At 60.2% G+C, this 17,367-nt stretch overlaps 2 protein-coding genes across 3 annotated transcripts; both read right to left on the reverse strand.

Moving 5' to 3' along the window:
• Nucleotides 1-2,047: 2,047 nt before the first annotated feature.
• Nucleotides 2,048-4,500, reverse strand: CDKN1C (cyclin dependent kinase inhibitor 1C). Of its 2 annotated transcripts, XM_033204284.1 has the most exons (4): nt 3,716-4,482; nt 3,509-3,681; nt 2,833-2,968; nt 2,048-2,751 (listed from the first exon to the last, which is right to left on the reverse strand). In XM_033204284.1, exons 1-3 carry the CDS (start codon nt 4,360-4,362, stop codon nt 2,838-2,840), a joined length of 951 nt encoding a protein of 316 aa, XP_033060175.1. In that variant the 5' UTR covers nt 4,363-4,482; the 3' UTR covers nt 2,048-2,751; nt 2,833-2,837. The 2 variants fall into 2 exon arrangements, with proteins under 2 accessions (XP_033060175.1, XP_033060176.1); XM_033204285.1 differs by lacking the exon at nt 3,509-3,681 and having other exon boundaries at nt 2,048-2,746; nt 4,075-4,500.
• Nucleotides 4,501-4,506: 6 nt separating this feature from the next.
• SLC22A18AS (solute carrier family 22 member 18 antisense) lies at nt 4,507-7,666 on the reverse strand. The gene is given in 4 exon segments (XM_033204283.1): nt 4,507-7,133; nt 7,135-7,267; nt 7,270-7,340; nt 7,342-7,666. Coding segments are annotated over 4 exon segments (435 nt in total). The 5' UTR covers nt 7,470-7,666; the 3' UTR covers nt 4,507-7,030.
• Nucleotides 7,667-17,367: the final 9,701 nt, after the last annotated feature.

Consider the following 17,367-nt stretch of genomic DNA (forward strand, 5'->3'; position numbering starts at 1 on the left):
ATCCCCAGTGGAGCTGCGGTGTGACTCCCACATGGCCGACCCATGAGTGCTCTGGCCGCCAGCCGGTGCCTGTGTTTTCAGCTTGGATGAGGCCTGGGGGCTGGGACGCATGCTCGTATCTGCTCTTCCCCAACAGCATGGGTGAGAAGAGAGCTTTGCAAACAGTGCCATCGGGTATTATTTCCCGATTGCAGCCATTCTCATGGCTGTCCCCACATGAGAATCACATAAACACAGCACTGGAAAAAACCCTGGACATTTCTCAGCCCAGATGGGGAAACCGAGGCCCCCAGAAGGAAAGGCCAGCTTGCCTGGGTCACATGTGCCCAGAGTCCCACCTGTGACTAGCAGCCCATGGAGGGTGGTGGCCTGTGGGTCCCTGCAGCCAGCTCCTGCCCTGGGGAGAAACTCCTCCTGAGAAATGGCACTGGGCCTCACCTTCACGTCCCCACAAAGTCGTCACACTGCTTTTGAAAAAGCTACCCTTGAGTGACAAGAGGGTGCTGGGCAACCACATGTCCCGTGCCCAGGGGCCAGGACTGTGAGAAGTCAAGCAAGGTTAGGAGCCCCACCAGCCCTGGCTGCAGCAGGAGGCCTGGCAGCAGATGCCACTGTGGATGATGAGGATCCACCCTAGCAGGCCGGTCACCAGAAACAGTTAACTCAGGTTACCCTGTGCACCCACGAACTGCCTGCCAGGCACCCGGTCCAGCCTCCTCCCAGCCCAGGGCAGAAGGCACTGCCACCCTCCTTTATCTCAGAAGGGAAAGGGCTCTGTGCTGCTCACACAGGTGAATGCTGCGGTTTCTCCCCAGGGGAGAGGTTTGAAGGCTGAAGCCAGGTCTACATGGGTCTGGTCCCTCGTTACCATCGGCTGAGGGTCCCTGTTGCTGAGTCGAAGCAGCAGGACCTGCCACTCTCAGGTCCCAGGGGCATTTCCCAGAGTCTGGCCCCAGCTGGGTCTCGAGGCCAGCCCCTTCGCCCTCCTCGCCCAGCCCTTCCAGGCAGCTGGGGGAGGCTCAGTTAATTATATGTCTAAATACATCTCCACCATCTCAACTTGAGCCCCCCCTTTGTCCCTGACCCAGTGCGGGGCCAGGTGGGGTGGGGGGGAAGTCAGCAACTGTCACGTAGGGCGCCATAAGGGTCCACCAGTTCTTTTCTTCTCCTAGCCCAAGGCACCAGCAAAAATACTGCTAGCTGTTCTGTTTTTGCTATTTTGCGTCACCCTTTCCATTGTAAGCCATAATTTTCAGAGGTTTATAGGTCAGCTATTAAAAAAATAATAAACGTCTCTTTTACCAAGAGGGAGCGCTTTGAAACTAGTCGGCTGGTAGGGCTGACAGTGTGGGTGCACAGGGAGGCACACAGCCTCGACTTCTTCCACCAAAGCCTGGTCATCAGAAGCCACCCCTCCCCAAGCGCTCCTGGTTCCAGGGCACCACCCCCTTGTGTTCCCATTTCTCCCTCCCCTCAGAGGCTTCGAGGCTGCCCCCCCTCCACTGCAGGTGTGACTAGACCTTGAACATTTTGGGTGTTTTGTGGCAAGACCTAGGGAGACCCTGGCCCACAAAAACAGGAGACCCTGGTGCAAGGCCTGAAGAAAAGTCTGTAGGACTGGATGTGTCTTGGTGGAGTGCTGCTCCCCACCCTCCACCCCAGCACATCCTCAAAGTACCAGGGTTCTGAGCCCATCAGCTGGGTGCAGAGGGGTTTCTCATGGTTTCCTTTAAACAAGCCTGAGTCTGGGCAGCAAGTCAGGGGCTGTGCTCCCTGCCTGCTGGGGCTACGTGAAGCCCACACTTGTCTTTCTGCAGCCCGGCAGGTGGGAGGTGATAAATGCAGGGTGCACTGCAGGCCGGCCGCCCCTCCTGAGATAAGGGGACTGGAGCAGGTGGATTTGGGCCAGGCCCAGCCAGGAGAGAGGCTTCCCCTTTTGGATGGACTGGGGATGCCCACTTTGGCCTGCTCTCTCCTGCGTTCTAGCTCTCCAGCTTTTGGGGGTGCAGGAGAAGGGAGCTGGAGGCAGGCACAAGCACAAACAGACTGGAGTTGCAGCATTTTTCGGCCTCTTTATTTAGAACCCGGCGGACGAGGGGCCGGGGCAGTGGTACAGACGGCTCAGGAACCATTTTAACAGATTTGTCTTCAAGTTTAAGATAAACACAGTAATAATAAGAGAGAGAGCGAAAGCGCGAAGAGACTGCAAGCTAGATGGGCATGTATGGCAGCTACAGCTTGTGAGTGACCCCTTTCCCCAGAGTCCGCGATGAAAATAAAGTTACACTTGTCAATAACCGCATGTGGGAGATGGATAGTGCCTTTGGCATAACCAATAACCAAGCTAGTGCGTGGCAGAGCGGTCCACGCCTGGACATAAATAGAAAATATAAGTTAGTATAACTTTAAAAACTTTTTGTACAAATATACATGGTTTTTTTTATTTTTTCCTTTTTTTTTTCTTTTTTCTTTTTTTTGCACTGAGTTTCAGCAGAGATTAAACATTTTATATAAATGACTCTTAAAGCTTTACACCTTGGGACCAGTGTACCTTCTCGTGCAGAATACATTTAGATATAAAAAGACGTTATTAATACATTGCACAGTTTTCAAAATTTAAACACAAAACCGAACGCTGCTCTGCGGCAGCCGCCGCCGGTTGCTGCTACATGAACGGTCCCAGCCGAGGCCCAGCGCCCTTCCAACGTCCGCTGCCCCGGCAGGTTCCCTCGGGGCTCTTTGGGCTCTAAACTGCGGGGAGAGGGGCGGTCAGGAAAGCGGCGGGGACCCCGCGGGTCAGCCCTCCGCGCCCCCCAGGTGCGCTGTACTCACTTCGCTCACCGCAGCCTCTTGCGCGGGGTCTGCTCCACCGAGCCCACTCCAGGGGCGGCGCTGGGAGAGGGACAGGGCGCAGGGACATCGCCCGACGACTTCTCAGGCGCTGATCTCTTGCGCTTGGCGAAGAAATCTGCGGGCGACAGCGCGCGCGGCCGGTCAGGGCGGGGCCGGCCCGGAGCCCCCAGAGGGGGCCGGGAGAGGGCACGGGGCGCGGGCCGGCCGGGGTGGGGGCGCCGTCCCCGCCCGCGCCGAGGTCCGCGGCGGGTCAGCTTTGTTTACGTCGCCGCGCAATGTGCTGTGTAAGCATTTCCCCTTGTCCCGCGGCCAAGCCCCCCGGGGCCGCCGCCGCGCTTAACCCCCTCCGCGCCGTGCTCACGGCGCCCGGCCGCGCCCGGGGAGGGGCTCCCGCGGCCGGGGGCGAAGACCGCGCTCCCGGGGGGTCGCGGCCTGGACTCAGCCTCCCACCCCGCCCGCGCAAAGCCGCTGGAAGGCACAACAACGGGGCGGGGAGGGGGGTGCGGGCGCAGCCGCGCCCTGAGCGCTGCGGGCCCTTTAATGCCACGGGAGGAGGCGGGAACCCAGCGAGGCCCCCGAGGGCTGGGGGGACCGGCCGGCCGGACAAAGCGGGGCCGGGCCGGGCCGGGCCGGGGCGGGGCCGTGCGGGGCTCACCGGAGATCAGAGGCCCGGACAGCTTCTTGATCGCCGCGCCGTTGGCGCTGGCGGCCGCGGTGCCGGCCGCGGGACGTCCCGAAATCCCCGAGTGCAGCTGGTCAGCGAGAGGCTCCTGGCCGCGCTGCCCCTGATTCGCGCCCTGCTCGGCGCTCTCTTGAGGCGCCGCGTCCTGGGCCGGGGCCGGGGCCGGGGCCGGGGCCGGGCGGGGCGGGGGCCGGGGCCGGGGCCGGGGCCGGGGCCGGGACCGGGGCTGGGGCCGGGGCCACGACTGGAGCCGGGGCCGGAGCCGGAGCCGGGGCCGGGGCCGGGGCCAGGGCCGGGGCCGGGGCCGCGGCCAGGACCGCGACCGCGACCGGAGCCGCAACCGGAGCCGGGGCCGGGGCTGGAGCCAGGACCGGGGCTGGGGGCGGGGTGGACGCCGGGGCCGGGACCGGGACATTAGGCAGCTGCTCCGGCGCCTCCTCGAGGCCGTCGAGGGACTCAGCGGCCGGCTCGAGGGGCGGGCTGACAGCCACTGCGACCGCGACGGGCCGCGGCGCCAGCAGCAGGCGGCAGCGCCCCACCTGCACCGTCTCGCGGTAGAACGCGGGCACCGAGTCGCTGTCCACTTCGGTCCACTGCAGGCGTCCTGGGCCCCGCAGCGGCATGTCCTGCTGGAAGTCGTAATCCCAGCGGTTCTGGTCCTCGGCATTCAGCTCGGCCAGGCGGGCCTGCAGCTCGCGGCTCAACTCCTCGTGGTCCACTGGCCCGAAGAGGCTGCGGCAGGCGCTGGTGCGCACAAGTACCGGGAAGGTCCCACGGGCGACAAGACGCTCCATCGTGGATGTGCTGCGGAGGGACGCGTCGGACATGGCCCGGGGCTGCGCGAACGCGGGCAGCGAGAGAGGAGAGGACAGCGAGAAGAAGGGGAAAGGAGAGGAGGAGAGGGCGGAGGCCGGGTGCAAGGGAGACCCCGCGCCGCCCGACTCTGCGTGTGCGAGGGACGCGGCGGCTACCTGGCTGTCCGGTGGTGGACTCTCCTGTGTCGGGTTCGTCTGTCTCGTTCGGCCGGCAGCCGCGCCCCCTCGATGCCTGCTGGCTCGCTCGCTGGCTCAGACCTGGCTGGCACCCCTCGAGCACAGCGCACTTGGCCTGTGGAACGCCCAGCCCGCCTGCGCCCCCTTTATACGCGCGGGCCCCACCCCCGTGCGCGCGGGCCCGGCCGCGATTAGCATAATGTAGTATTTTCAGTTTCAACAACACCGCGGCGATTGGAGGCCGCCCCGCTGCCCCGCCCCGCCGCGGCCCGGCCCCAGAGCACCGCCCATTGGCCGCGCGCACACCCACCGGGGGAGGGGCGGGGCGCGCGGCCGGGGCGCGCGGCTGATTGGCGGCCGCGGGGCGAGCGCGCTGTAGCAGGGGAAGGGGGCGGTGAACGGGGCGGGGGCGGGAGTTAAAGGGCGCTGCGGGCGGTAACGTGACACCGCGACGCCCCGCCCCCTCGCCCCATCCCCCCTGCAAACCCCCCCCCCCGCTCCCGCCCCCCGCCGGCTCCTTTGTCTGCAGGCGGGGGCCTCAGCCCTGCACGGCAGGGGCCGTGTCCCGGCGGGTCCAGTGTCCGGCCAGGCCCAGCTCGACCCCGGCCCGGTCCGGACCCCGGCGCCCAGCTCGGTCCCGCGCTCGTCCCTGGGCCTCCTGCGCCAGCTGACAGGGCTTGGACCCGCCGCTGCCAGCTCGGCCCTGGCCTGCGCCGGATGGGGTCTTCGGCTGCCCCCGCGCGGCCTGCTGCTGCTGGGCTAGTGTCCTTTCGAGGGCTCCGCGCACCTGGAGCCCTCACACACCTGCTGGCCCTAAAGCCCTCGAGTCGGGAGGGAGGACAGGGGTCAGCTCCACTCTTTCCCCGAGGGACCATGTGTGGGACACCTTGAGAGACTCCCACCAGCCCCCTGGAGCTGCAGTCTGAAGCCGCTATCTGCAGAGGCCCACCCTGCCCAGTAGATGGAACAGAGGCTGAGCCCATCATGTCACTGTCCGGGGTCCCAGCCCTTCTCAGCCTTGGGCCAGACCACTCCAGCCCCGGAATCTGCCTGTCCAGGCTAGCTGGAGGCAGTTGTACTGCGTAAAAGTGAAAGATCTGCCCGAGGTCACAGGGGAAGGGGCTGTGAAGGAGCATGCCCCTCCCCCGCCTGCAGCCCTTCCTGGTACAGACCTTGGTCGTGCGTGCACGCGCACACACACACACACACACACACACACACACAGTGCTTCACCCCAGCCAAGCCAGACCAAGAGAGACCATTATTTCCCGCTGCCTCCCTTTTGACCCACCTACCATAAGGCAGGAAGCCCCCTCCTGAGACCAGGAGCCTCCCACGTCGGGAGGGGGACTGTCAGACACCTGTTGGAGGGTCCAGCAGCCCATGAGCTCTAAGCCCCTATCTCAGGTGAGCCTGTGAGCCAGCCAGAGAGACATCTGGGAGGGAGGGAAGGTGAGGTCCCCTGAACCCCAACCAGCCTTCCTCTGAGTCCCAAGACACCCCCACCCCCATGAAATGCTGTCACATCATGCAGATGCAGCTGGGGGAGCAGGGCTGGTCTTCTGGGTCTTGGGGAAGAGAGATCTGAAGTGAGGGGGGCGAACTGGACAGGACAGGGTGTTAACCCAGGAGAGGGGCCAGAGCCACTCTTGGCTCTTGGCAGAACCAAAAGCGACAATTTATGTTGATTTCATATTCTTCTCTGCGCACAATTTACAAATTTCCCACAACAAGCACAGATGTCACAGTTTTCATCTTAGGAAAACAGAGAAGCTGAAGAAGGCCTTGCGAACCCCTCAAGCAGGGCTCATATCAACTGGCCTGGGGGCAGAAAGAGGCAGAGTCTAGTCTGCTCCATGCCCCTGTGCCACCACCTCCCCAGAGACTAGGAGCAAAGGGCCAGAGTGGGTAGTGACCTAGTGGTGCCTGGATACCCACACTCCAACCATCAGGACTAACTGGCCCCAGTGACACCCCTCAGAGGGTGTAGCTACCATCATCCTGTGTTAGAGAAAACCAGCAGAGACTTCGCGTCAGCCGCTGAGGCCGCACAGCTGGAAGGAAGCAGGCTCGGAACTCCCAGGCTGCCTGGCTTTCTGGTTTGGTTTCCACTTAGGTTTCCTACTTTTATTTTTCCACTTTACCAGCCTAATTACAGAGGCAAACCCAGTGCTGTGGGGACTCCTCTGTCTTGGCTTCATTAGAAGCTGAGAGGTGACCTGCTATAAGTCTGTCACTCTGAATTTTATCAAGGATGGTACCTAGTAGCTTATTAAACCTGCATATCCCAGGAGCGGGACTGCATTCCCCCAGCCCAAGCCAGGGACACACCTGGAGGAAGGCACCCCAGGAGCTGGGGGCTGGGAGTTCCAGGCTCTGAGAGGAGGCCCAATGGGCCCAGAAGCAAGCAAACATCTGTCTGGGCGCTACAATCAGGCTCTATTTTTGTAATTAAAAATGTATCCAAAGGGAAAAAAGAAACAAAAGGAACAATATTTGTACTCTATGTTGCTGCAGAGAGCAGGACTGGGGAGGGGGTGCTGGTCCCAAGGGGTGGGCTGTGCTGTGCTAGTGCCCCAAATCCTGCAAGCCCAGGAGTAGGGGGGGCCTCTGTAAGGGGTCGTGAGTTCCAGGCCCTTGTGTGCATGTTCACGTCCTGTCATTCTTGCCCCCAGCCGAGAGAGCAGCAGAGGAAAGGCAGTACATCCACCAGCCTTTGCATTCTCCTTGGAGCACACAGACATTTTCCTGCTATGTTGCACACAAGTGGGCCGCGGGACCCGTTTTGGCCAGGAACCTTGTCAGGAACTCTACACCACTTCCAGGCGGTCACGTCCAAGCGGCCCAGGCAGTCCTTCTGCGCCCTCTGCTGGCCAGATGGAGGCTCCAGACCCGGCGGGGCCATCAGGAGAGAACAACCAAGCGCCCTCTGCACACTGCATTGCCTGTGTTGGGCACAAACAATAAACTTTTATTGCATCTTAACCCACTAGAAATGTAGGCTTGTCCATCACAGTGGGGTGTTACATACCCTAATATGTAGGGAAGGCATAGGTAGATTTCAGTTGGCCTTTTACAGATAAGGAAACCAAGGCTTGAGAAGATTCAAACCTTTCTGCAGCCGTGGCTCACACCTACACCCTCAATACTTTGGGAGGCCAGGGCGGGTGGCTCGCTTGAGCCCAGGAGTTCCAGACAAGCCTGGGCAACACAGAGAAACCCCATCTCTACAGATATTTTAAAAATTAGCTGGGTGTGGTGGCACGTGCCTGTGGTCCCAGCTACTTGGGAGGCTGAGGTGGGAGGACTGCTTAAGCCCAGGAGGTCAAGGCTATAGTGAGCCATGATCGTGCCACTACCCTCCAGCCTGGGTGACAGAGCGAGACACCCTCTCAGAAAGAAGAAGAAGAAGAAGAAGAAGAAGAAGAAGAAGAAGAAGAAGAAGACAACTTGCTGCACAAGCAGCTAAGGCAGGATTAACCTGCAGCCCTCACTGCTGTGCATTCCTGCTAGGAAAGGCCCAGAAGCCAGAGACGCCTAGGTCCCTATCCTGGTGGATCTTCGTGCTGGAGTCATTAAACCAGCTATTTCCCAGGGGCCACCCAGGGGCCAGTCCTCACCACAACCTCATGGGTCAATGTTGTGCGCCCACTTTACAGCCGAGGAGACAGAGGCTTCCAGAGGCAAACACACTGGCCCATGAGTAGCAGAGCCTGGGTAGGCCCAGGAAGCCCTGTCCTTGGCCACATGTGCTTTCTGGCGGGTGACCTCCACTCCAGTGCCTCCCTGGCTGCCTGAGGCCTCCTCTTCCCGGGTGTGGCAGCTGTACAGCTGCCTTGTCGGCATGTTCATGGCCCCATCAGGAATGTGTGCCGCAGGTGGCTTCACAGGGCTAAGAATGCCTGTCCTAGGTCAGGCCCAATCCCTACCCAGAGCCCCAGGGAACCCAAATTCTGGGACACAGGACACCCGGCCGGCGGGCCAATAGCCCCTATCAGGGAGTGACCAAGGACAGGCCGGGAGCTTTTCTTTTCCCTCTGACCCATGGTGAAACCTGCCTTGGGCCTGTTCCCTGGGTTCTGAGGCCCTGAGCTATCTGTCTTCAAACAAACGAAGGCCTCAAAGAATGTTCCATTGAGCCATGGGCCCCATATCATCCATCAATCACAGAGGGCTGGAGAATGCAGGCACAGGGTCAAGGTGGGTAGAAGGTGAGGGCTGGACACCACATGAATCTCTGCTGATCCAGGGCCCACTAGAGTCTCTGGGTACCCAGAGCCTGCCCTCAGCAGCACCACCCTCCCGCAGCACCCCAGGGATCCTGCAAGAGGTGTCTGTGCCCTTCCCGGCTGCCTCCCCAGCTGCTCTCCAGGTGGTGCCCTTTGGAGAGGGATATTATAAACAATGACAACGCTCGCTGGCTTCATCTTGTTCCTGCTCAGGGCCCTGCCCTAACCCAGGGTTAAGCTCGTTGCCTCATTTAATCCTTCCGAGACCCCTGAGAGGGAGGTGTGTTCATGCCCATTTTGCAAGGGACAGGACTCAGGCTCCCAGAGGTTAAGCCACCTGCCTGAGATCGCTGAGACTTGAGGTTGGCTCTGCCTTTCCCCCAGCCTGAGCCCCTCCATAGGACTTCTGTGCGGGAACAAGAAAGCAGGAGTAGAAAGAAGTCAAGGGCCCTGGGAATCTCCCCTGACATCCCCCACCCCAAGCACTAGAGCCAGGGCTGGGCATCTGTGCAGGGTATAACCCTGCCCGGAGATGCCTGACTCTGGAAAGGCCACCCCTTTGGCCTCAAACCACATCACCCAGCAGCAGGTCCTCAGACCAGCCCTGGACAGGAGCTTGACTGGCTCTGCCCCCAAAGGCCGGAGAGACCCCTGCCCCCGCTGAGCCTCCACCTTCCCATCCATAAGATGGGGTGGGGAGTCATCCAGCCCAGAGGCCCCAGGGGCATGGGGAGTGACAGATTAACCCAAGCCCCCCCTCCCGCAACAGGCAGCTCAGCACAAACTTGGCGGGGGGCCATGCTGGGCCAGAAGAGCTCCCCCGCACCAGTTTCCCGCGCAAGGCTCACCCCGCCCCCCAGGACAGGCTGTTCTTGGAGCAGCTGCCAGGCACGTCCTCCGCAGGTGCCGGCCTCCCTCCAGTGACGCGGCCACATGCGGCACAAGCTCCGATTACAGGGACGGCCTTGTGCTGGGGGTTCGGCCGGGGGTCCTCACTCCCCAGGAACTGATGGGCGGAGCTGGGCAGGCCCTGAGGGGAGGCACAGTGGGAATAGGGAACAGTCACCCCTGCTCCAGAGCAGGACCAGGGGCTGCTTCCCTTGGGGTCTGGAAGAGAGGGACCCCACTGAGCCCAGCCTGCCTGAGACTTTGCTGGTTTCGGCACTGAATGTCCCAGGAAACTAAGGGCCACTGGTCATCCTGGGCTCCACACGGCTCCTTTCTGGGCTAGGAAGGGAGCTCTCGGGCTAGGAAGCAGGTACCGAGGAGGGTCTCAAGGACACAGGGGGACCTATGTCAGACACCCCTGCAGCCAGCTCTGAGCTCACCAGGCCTTTCCTCCTCTCCCTGCCAACCCACAGGACACAGACACAGGGGTCCCAGGCCCAGTGGCTCACTTCTTCAGGGAAACAGCCGGAAAAACAAATGTGGTGTGAGCAGGTCTCCCTTCCCACCAAGCCTCCTGACTCACTGCTGGAGCTGGGGGAGACCCCTGTGACCAGCATGCCCTGCCCACAGGTTACACCAGGGCCCCAAGGCCTCTCCAAGCCACTCCCTCCCACCCTGCTTTCCACACCCAAGCCACAGTGTTCAGAGAAGCTCAGGGCCTATTCGAAATGCCAGAGAGTGGGGATGCCTCCAGAGAGGTGGCATGAGGGCCCCCAGATGCACCCCACCACTCCCTCCTTCATGCAGGAGGAGAGGCCTGCAGTTACTGAGGAAGCCCCACCCCTACTGGGCCCTTGCGCATGAAGGGGCTTCCCAGGCCTTGAGGGAGACTTTATTTTAGATGTCAGTCAAAAGCGCCTGCTACATGGCGTGACCTCTCTGAATCCTGTTACTTTCCTGTGCAGGAAACTGAGGCCCAGAGAGATGGAGTGACTGGCCCACGGTACCCCAGCAAGTCAGACGATGAAGCCACCTCCTGCCCTGGCTGGGGTCCCGCCCCACTGACCTCCAGGGTCAGAAAAGGAGGGAAGCCCCCATCACTTCACTCCTTCCTTCTTTCCTTCCTTCCTTCCTTCCTCCCTCCCTCCCATTTTCCACCTCCTCCTGGCCGAGTTTTGAAGCCAGGGCAGTCGGCCAGACCCAGCGCAGAGGCCAGGAGGTGACGGCAGGCCTGCCCTGGCCGCCTCCCAGGTGGCTGCGCCCCACAGGCGAGGGCTGCTCAGAGTAGATACTCGACCAAGAGGTTGCCTGTGCCCCCTTCCCCAGCCACAGGGGCAGCCACTGGAACCTGGCAGCCTCAGGGCTGAAGCTGGGTGCCTGAGGGCTGAAGCTGGGTGCCTGCTGCCCCCGGCGTCCCGAAACCACACAGCCACCAGGACCCCCACCCACCTCATTTATGCCTCACACCTGGGGGTGACTTGGGCCAGGGCCTTGCTCTCTGACCCCGAGTCCCCTCAAGTCTAAGATGGGGGCTCTACCCAGTGTGGCCTCCCAGGCTGCAGCGGGCAGGAGCGCGTTTTTCACAAAACCCCAACCCATCAGATCTGGGGGTGGGGCAGTGTCAGTGGCACCTCAGTGGGAAACAGCACGTGGACCTCGCCCGTCTCTAGGGGGTGGGGGAGGGGAGACAAAGAGCCCGCTCTGCGGAGAGGTGGGTACCCGCCCTGTCACCCCTCCCCCGTTTCCTCTCTGCTCCCTCTGCCCCTCCTCCCCTCCCTCCTCCTTCCTTCCCTCCTCATCCCCAGCTCCTCCTCTTCCTCTTCCTGCCCTGTCCCCCCGCAGGCCCGGCCGGCAGCCCGGCGCCCTCTGCCTTAGTTCCCGCCACTGGCGCTGCTGCCCAGAGCCCCTAGGTGACAGCCAGCCCCCAAGGCGGCAGCCTGTCTGTCGGGCCTGCACCTGCCCACTGCGTGGTCACCACCTGGGCACGTGTGGACACTCACACCCTTCAGTCCTGAGCACAATTGTGCCCTGGCTGCTTCAGAACAACAAGGAATCACAGTCCCGCTTCTGGCTGGGAGCTGGGGGCCAGCAATCAGGGCAGCTGGGGAAGTGGTTAAGGAGGTGGCAGCACACAGGCTGGGCTCAGAGAGTGAGCAGAGATGGGCCTAGGGGAGGGGGCTGGAGAGGGTTGCAGGGCTTGGGGCTGCAGCTCAGGAACTGGCTTCACCTTGGAGGCTATCAGACCTGCTCCTCAGCATTGGCCCAGCAAGGGGAATAGCATGGGGAAGAGGGGACAGGCACTGCCTGGCCAGCAGCAAACACATAGGCTGTGGAGTCGGGCAGAGCATCTTCCTTGTACTAGCTGTGTGTCCTTGGGCAAGTTGCTTAACCTCTCTGTGCCTCTTCCTTCTCATCTGTAAAGTAGCGGCCTTCTTCTTAAGGACACCACTACCCTCACCATCACCAGCATCTCCCTCCAACCTAGAGGGGCAGGCAGGGCAGAGACCTGCCACTGGCCACCCCTCCAGCTGTGCTGCAATGAAAACTGGACATTCACTCTATACCCAAGGACGTGGGCTGGCGGGGAGGAAAGGCACCTACACCCCCTTCACATAAACAGGCAGGCAGGGTGAAACAGATCTGGTTTGTTTGTTTATTTTTGAGATGGAGTCTCGCCCTGTTGCCCAGGCTGGAGTGCAGTGGCTCGATCTTGGCTCACTGCAATTTCTGCCTCCCAGGTTCAAGCAATTCTGCCTCAGCCTCCCAAGTAGCTGGGATTACAGATGCCCACCACCACACCTGGTTAATTTTTGTATTTTTAGTAGAGCCAGGGTTTCACCATTTTGGCCAGGCTGGTCTCAAACTCTTGACCTCATGATCCACCTGCCTCAGCCTCCCAAAGTGCTGGGATTACAGGCATAAGCCACCGTGCCCAGCCTAGGATGAAATGTTTTCTAAATGACGAGCAGTTTGGGCAGTGAACCCCACATTTGTCAGAGTTCAGGACAGTCCGTGGGATTCGGGTCACTATGACTCTGATGCATCAGTCTTCACGCCAGCCCTGAGTGAGCACTGAGGCACACATGCCCAGTGCCCAGCAGTGGCCCCATCCCCTAGCTGCTGGTCAGTACCAGCTGCCACTGCAGCACACCCTCTCTGCCAGGCAGCCTCATGCCATGCACTTTATGTGCAAATTATCTTGTGTGATCTTCACAAGCATCCTGTGAGGCAGGGATTAACGTTGTCCCCATTTCACAGATGGGGAAACTGAGGCTCAAGAGTTCCAGACTCATGCAAGGCCTGGTCAATGGTGAAGATGCCAGCCTGCTGGGGCTGGCTGCAGAGTGCATGTATAAGTGCTGGGCCCTGTCATAAGCACAGGCCCCTGGCACGCATGCTGACTGCTGGGGATTTTAAGATTGGGGCCCCCTGCTGAGCCCAATCTACAGCTGCCCCCTTCCCTGGGTGCTCCAGGTTTCAATTTGAAGCAATTAGTGAATTGAGCTCATGTGGGGTCTTATTTGTATTTGTATTTGCTTTTGGGTTTTTGGTTTTTTTTTGCGGGGAGGGTTGGGGTTTTATTGAGACAGACTCTTGCCCAGGCCGGAGTGGAGTGGTACAATCTCGGCTCACTGCAGCCTCCACCTCCCAGGTTCACGATTCTCATGCCTCAGCCTCTCAAGTAGCTGGGATGACAGGCACGCGCCACCACACCCAGCCAATTTTTTGTATTTTTAGTAGAGACAGGGTTTTGCCTTGTTGGCTAGGCTGGTCAACTGGCCTCAAGCGATCTGCCGGCCTCAGCCTCCCAAAGTGCTGGGATTACAAGCGTGAGCCACCTCACAGGGCCCTGTATTTGGATATTAGCCATGGCAGCCTGGCAGATGTTGCTGAGGGTGTCTGGGCACCTGGACCAGGGCCTGGTGGCCTGAGCAGCGCCTCCTCCTCAAATGTCAAATTGAGGCCTGGACTAGGGGTGTCTGATTTATGGCCTCACCTGTCTGTCTATCCATTCAGCAATATCTCCCTGGGACCTCAGGGGCGACTGTGCCTTCAGGGGCTTCCGGGTGGGCAGGCAGAAGCAGAAATAAGTATACAAGGCAGGCTGGTGTCCAGGTTGCATGATGAAGGAGGGGATGGGGGATTTTCAGGGCAATGACTTGTGCCAAGACCCAAGAATGGAAGGGAAGGGACGTACAGGCAAGGGGACCATTCCAGGCAGGGCACAAAGGCACAGAGCCATCCAAAGATGAGTGCAGGGCAGGCAGTGCTTGAAGCTGGAGCTCTCTATCTCTCATGCTGCTTTGGTTTGCAAAATGTGGTGTGATCCAGTGGGGGCTGAGGGGCCAGGGCTCTGGGGCTGGCAGTCCCGGAAGCAGAGCAGTGTCACCAGAGGTCCGGGGTGAGAACCACCAGAGTTTTAGAAACTCACCCAGCCAGGTCCAGGGTGCCCGGAGCAGAGAAGGGAGGCTGCTACATCTCACTGAGATGCCAGTGTGGCTGCTCCCAGTGGAAACCAAATAGCCAGGTTCCCTGAAGCTACCAGCAAGTCTAGGGGCAGGAAGGACAGGTGAGAGCTGAGGGCCTCCAAGGGTCAGAAGTAATTGCATGGGTTTTGTGACTTCTCATCTTGCTTCTTGGAAATCCTTCCTGCTTCTTTCTGGATTCCCTACTGAATTCTGACAGTTCTAAAAGACCTAGAAGCTGGGCACCATGGCTCATGCCTGTAATTCCAGTGGGAGGATCGCTTGAGGCCAGAAGTTCAAGACCAGCCCGGGCAACATAGCAAGATCTTGTCTCTATTAAAAAAAAATTTTTTTTTTTTAATTAGCTGGGTGTGGTGGTATTCATATGCAGTCCCAGCTACTAGGAACACTGAGGCAGGAGGATCACTTGAACCCAGGAGTTCAAGGTGGTGGTGAGCTGTGATCACACCACTGCACTCCAGCCTGGGTGACAGGGCAAGACCTTGTCTTATAAAAAATAAAATAAAGAGACCCTGGATATGGGTTCGATGGTGAGAGCTTGGGGCTGTCCTTTGTTCCTGGGGGACAAGGGACTGGGACCAAAGGAGGCTGAGGTCGAGGGAGATGTGTGTACCTAAGAGATAGGCAGTAGCTAAGCTCCAGGCCCTCAGGCAGGTGCCTGTGGGGGGACAGAGGCACTGGTGGCCATGCCACCTATCCTACCTGAGTTTCCCAGTTCTGGCTGATGAGCAGGTGCGAGGCTGCTCTTTCAGGACCCTGTTCTAAGGCACATCTCTTCCTGATTCCACGATGCCCTTGACATGCGCATACACGCTCACATGCACACACACCCCACCACGGCCCTTGCCAGGCTGGGACCACCAGCTGCTGGCTCCTCCCCCTGCCTCCCTGGATGGACATCCGTCCTTTGCAGGAGCTGTTCTTCCTTCTTCCTGAGTCCTGAGGTCGGACAAGGCATCCCTCAAGGGAGTCCGCAGGTGGGGCCCACCGCCCCGCAGTTCCCAGTTTCTATGCCGTTGCCTGGCTACCTCCCCAGCCTCCACCATCGTCCCTTCCTGCCTCCAGGTCAAGGACCAGGGAGAGTCCATCTGGCCTCCAGGGTCCCATGAGGGGAGGTGACCCAGTTTGTCCAGAGCTGTCCCAATTTTGGCATGGGAAATCCTACATCCCAAAACTCCTCAGTCCCGAGCAAACCAGGTCTCCCCCAAGCAATGAGTGAGCTTCCTAGAGCAGGGTCCCAGCGCCTCCACCCATCTCCTCTGGTCCCTTGGCCTGTGGTATGAGAAAGGGGACGTCGGCTACTCCAGACTATACCCCCGCTGTCCCCCAAAGGCCCCAAGGGCTCCAGTCTTCAGGCCTCACACTGGATGCCTCCCCCATGGGGCCATCTGGGCCTTTATCTCCTTCAGCTGTGGCTGTTGGCCAGCGTGAACCCAAGTGCGTGAACCATAGTCCACTATGTTGGAGCCCCCAGGTCCAGGCTCATAGTGGAGCCCAGTGAGGGGAGGGTGCTCGCCCATCCAGGACCCCAGGCCTCTCACCAAAGCCCATAGCAGGTTGCTGCCCTCCCTCCATTTGGACACTGGTGTCAGGGACTGGGACCTTGGCCCTAAGCCCGTCTGGGGTCCCTAGTTCACTAGAGGCCAGTGGAGAAGCCCCTGCTAGCAGAGCCTCCTCCGGGAACATGCTGCCCTGGCCCTAAAGGCCACAATTCCACAAACCTCTCACGGGATGTGTCTGAGTCCAATGCCCAGCCCGGTAAGAACAAACCCTGGATGAGGTCCAGCCCCTGCCCCTCCTCCTAAGTCTCTGCCCAAACTCCAGTCCCAGAAGAGCATTCATAGAGTCCAGTTCTAGAAGGTTCCTCAGCACCTGACAGCTCACTTCCTCAAGTGTCATCTGCAGAGTCGGGGCCTAGCAGGTGAGAGGCAGAGTGGGCACCACCAGGCCTCCCCAGGGCTATCTGACAAGCCTAGCCCCTTTGGGCTGAGGGCTGACCCCTGGGGCCCAAGGATACCAGGTCAGGGGGTGAAGGACCTTTGACCCCAGCCTCCTAGACTCTTAACCTGACACCTCCCAGATGAAGCCGAGGCCAGGCACCCAGTGCCTACAGCAGGCTGGAGGTCCCTCATAAGACTGTGGTTCCCAGGACAACATACCAAGCCTGGGGTGCTGGGATGGAACCTCACAGGGTGTCAGACACAGACCCCACTGTGGGATCCAGGCAGCCCCCACTGACCAAGGTCTGCAACCGCACCTCACCTGGTTGAGAAGGTGTGAGGTGGGCGGGAACGGAGGTTCGGGCAGAAGGGAGTCACATCCAACCAGGCCTCAACTCTAGTCCCGTCCCAGGCAAAACCTTGCTGGCTTTGTTGAGACAGGCCCTTAGAGAATCGTAGGAGTAAGAGCAGGGAGCCTCAAGGAGAACACATTCACCTCACCCGTGGAGGAACGGTGAAGGCCAGACCTCCCCACTCCTTCCAGATCACCCTTCTGTCCTCTGCAGCATCACTCTTTAAAATCTGAAAATTGTAAACAAAGGTTTTCTCTCTTCATCCCACTTCCCCTCCAGCCACAGTCCCGTTTCTCAGCCCCCTTTTGGTGCAAAACCCTTCAGAAGGGTGTCCAGCCCATTCCTCCTGCTTGAATCCCGAGGGTCAGCCCCTGTGCCCATGACACTCTTGCCAAAGCCACCAGTGACTCCAGCGCTCGGCCCCAGGGAAGCTCCCAGGCCTCCACTCACCTGCCTCTCCTCTCCAGGCCTGGCTCCTTTATTTTTCCCTCCCTTTCCCTGGTCAGAGCCCCGGCCACCTCCTCCTCATGCTGGAGTCCAGCCTTAGCCCTTGGCCCCTCTCCTCTCTAGCCCCATCCATTCCTGGTCATCTCATCCAGGTGGGAGCTCTAAACAAGACCTCAGCATGAATGACACCCTCACGTCCAGCTCAGCCCACAGCCGCAAACTGCACACTCTGCCCTCTCTTCTGGCCCACAGGCCCCTCCCCTACAGGGTTCCCTCCCCTCATGTCGCCCCCAGCCACCCCTTCTCAGCAGCCTCGCCCTGGAGGCCCCCTCAGTTGGCCCTCTCAGCCCAGGCCCCAATCAGCAGGAAGCCTGTCAACCCTCCTTCCAGGGAGGTTCCAAACCTGCCCCTCGAATCCCCCCACGCCCCATCCAAGTCCACACCGCCTCTCATCTGGACCACAGCAGAGACCTCCTACACCGCCCCCTCCCCTGAA

The sequence above is a fragment of the Trachypithecus francoisi genome, unplaced genomic scaffold, assembly GCF_009764315.1.
Source record: "Trachypithecus francoisi isolate TF-2019V2 unplaced genomic scaffold, Tfra_2.0 Lachesis_group8, whole genome shotgun sequence".
Classification (NCBI taxonomy): domain Eukaryota; kingdom Metazoa; phylum Chordata; class Mammalia; order Primates; family Cercopithecidae; genus Trachypithecus; species Trachypithecus francoisi.

Coding starts and splice junctions, on each gene's coding strand:
- CDKN1C (XM_033204284.1), bottom strand. CDS start 4,362: ATGTCCGACGCGTCCCTCCGCAGCACATCCACGATGGAGCGTCTTGTC. Junction 3,682..3,715: donor CCGGCCCCGGCCCCCGCCCC/GCCCGGCCCCGG, acceptor GGCCCCGGCCCA/GGACGCGGCGCCTCAAGAGA. Junction 2,969..3,508: donor GTCCGGGCCTCTGATCTCCG/GTGAGCCCCGCA, acceptor TGTCGCCCGCAG/ATTTCTTCGCCAAGCGCAAG.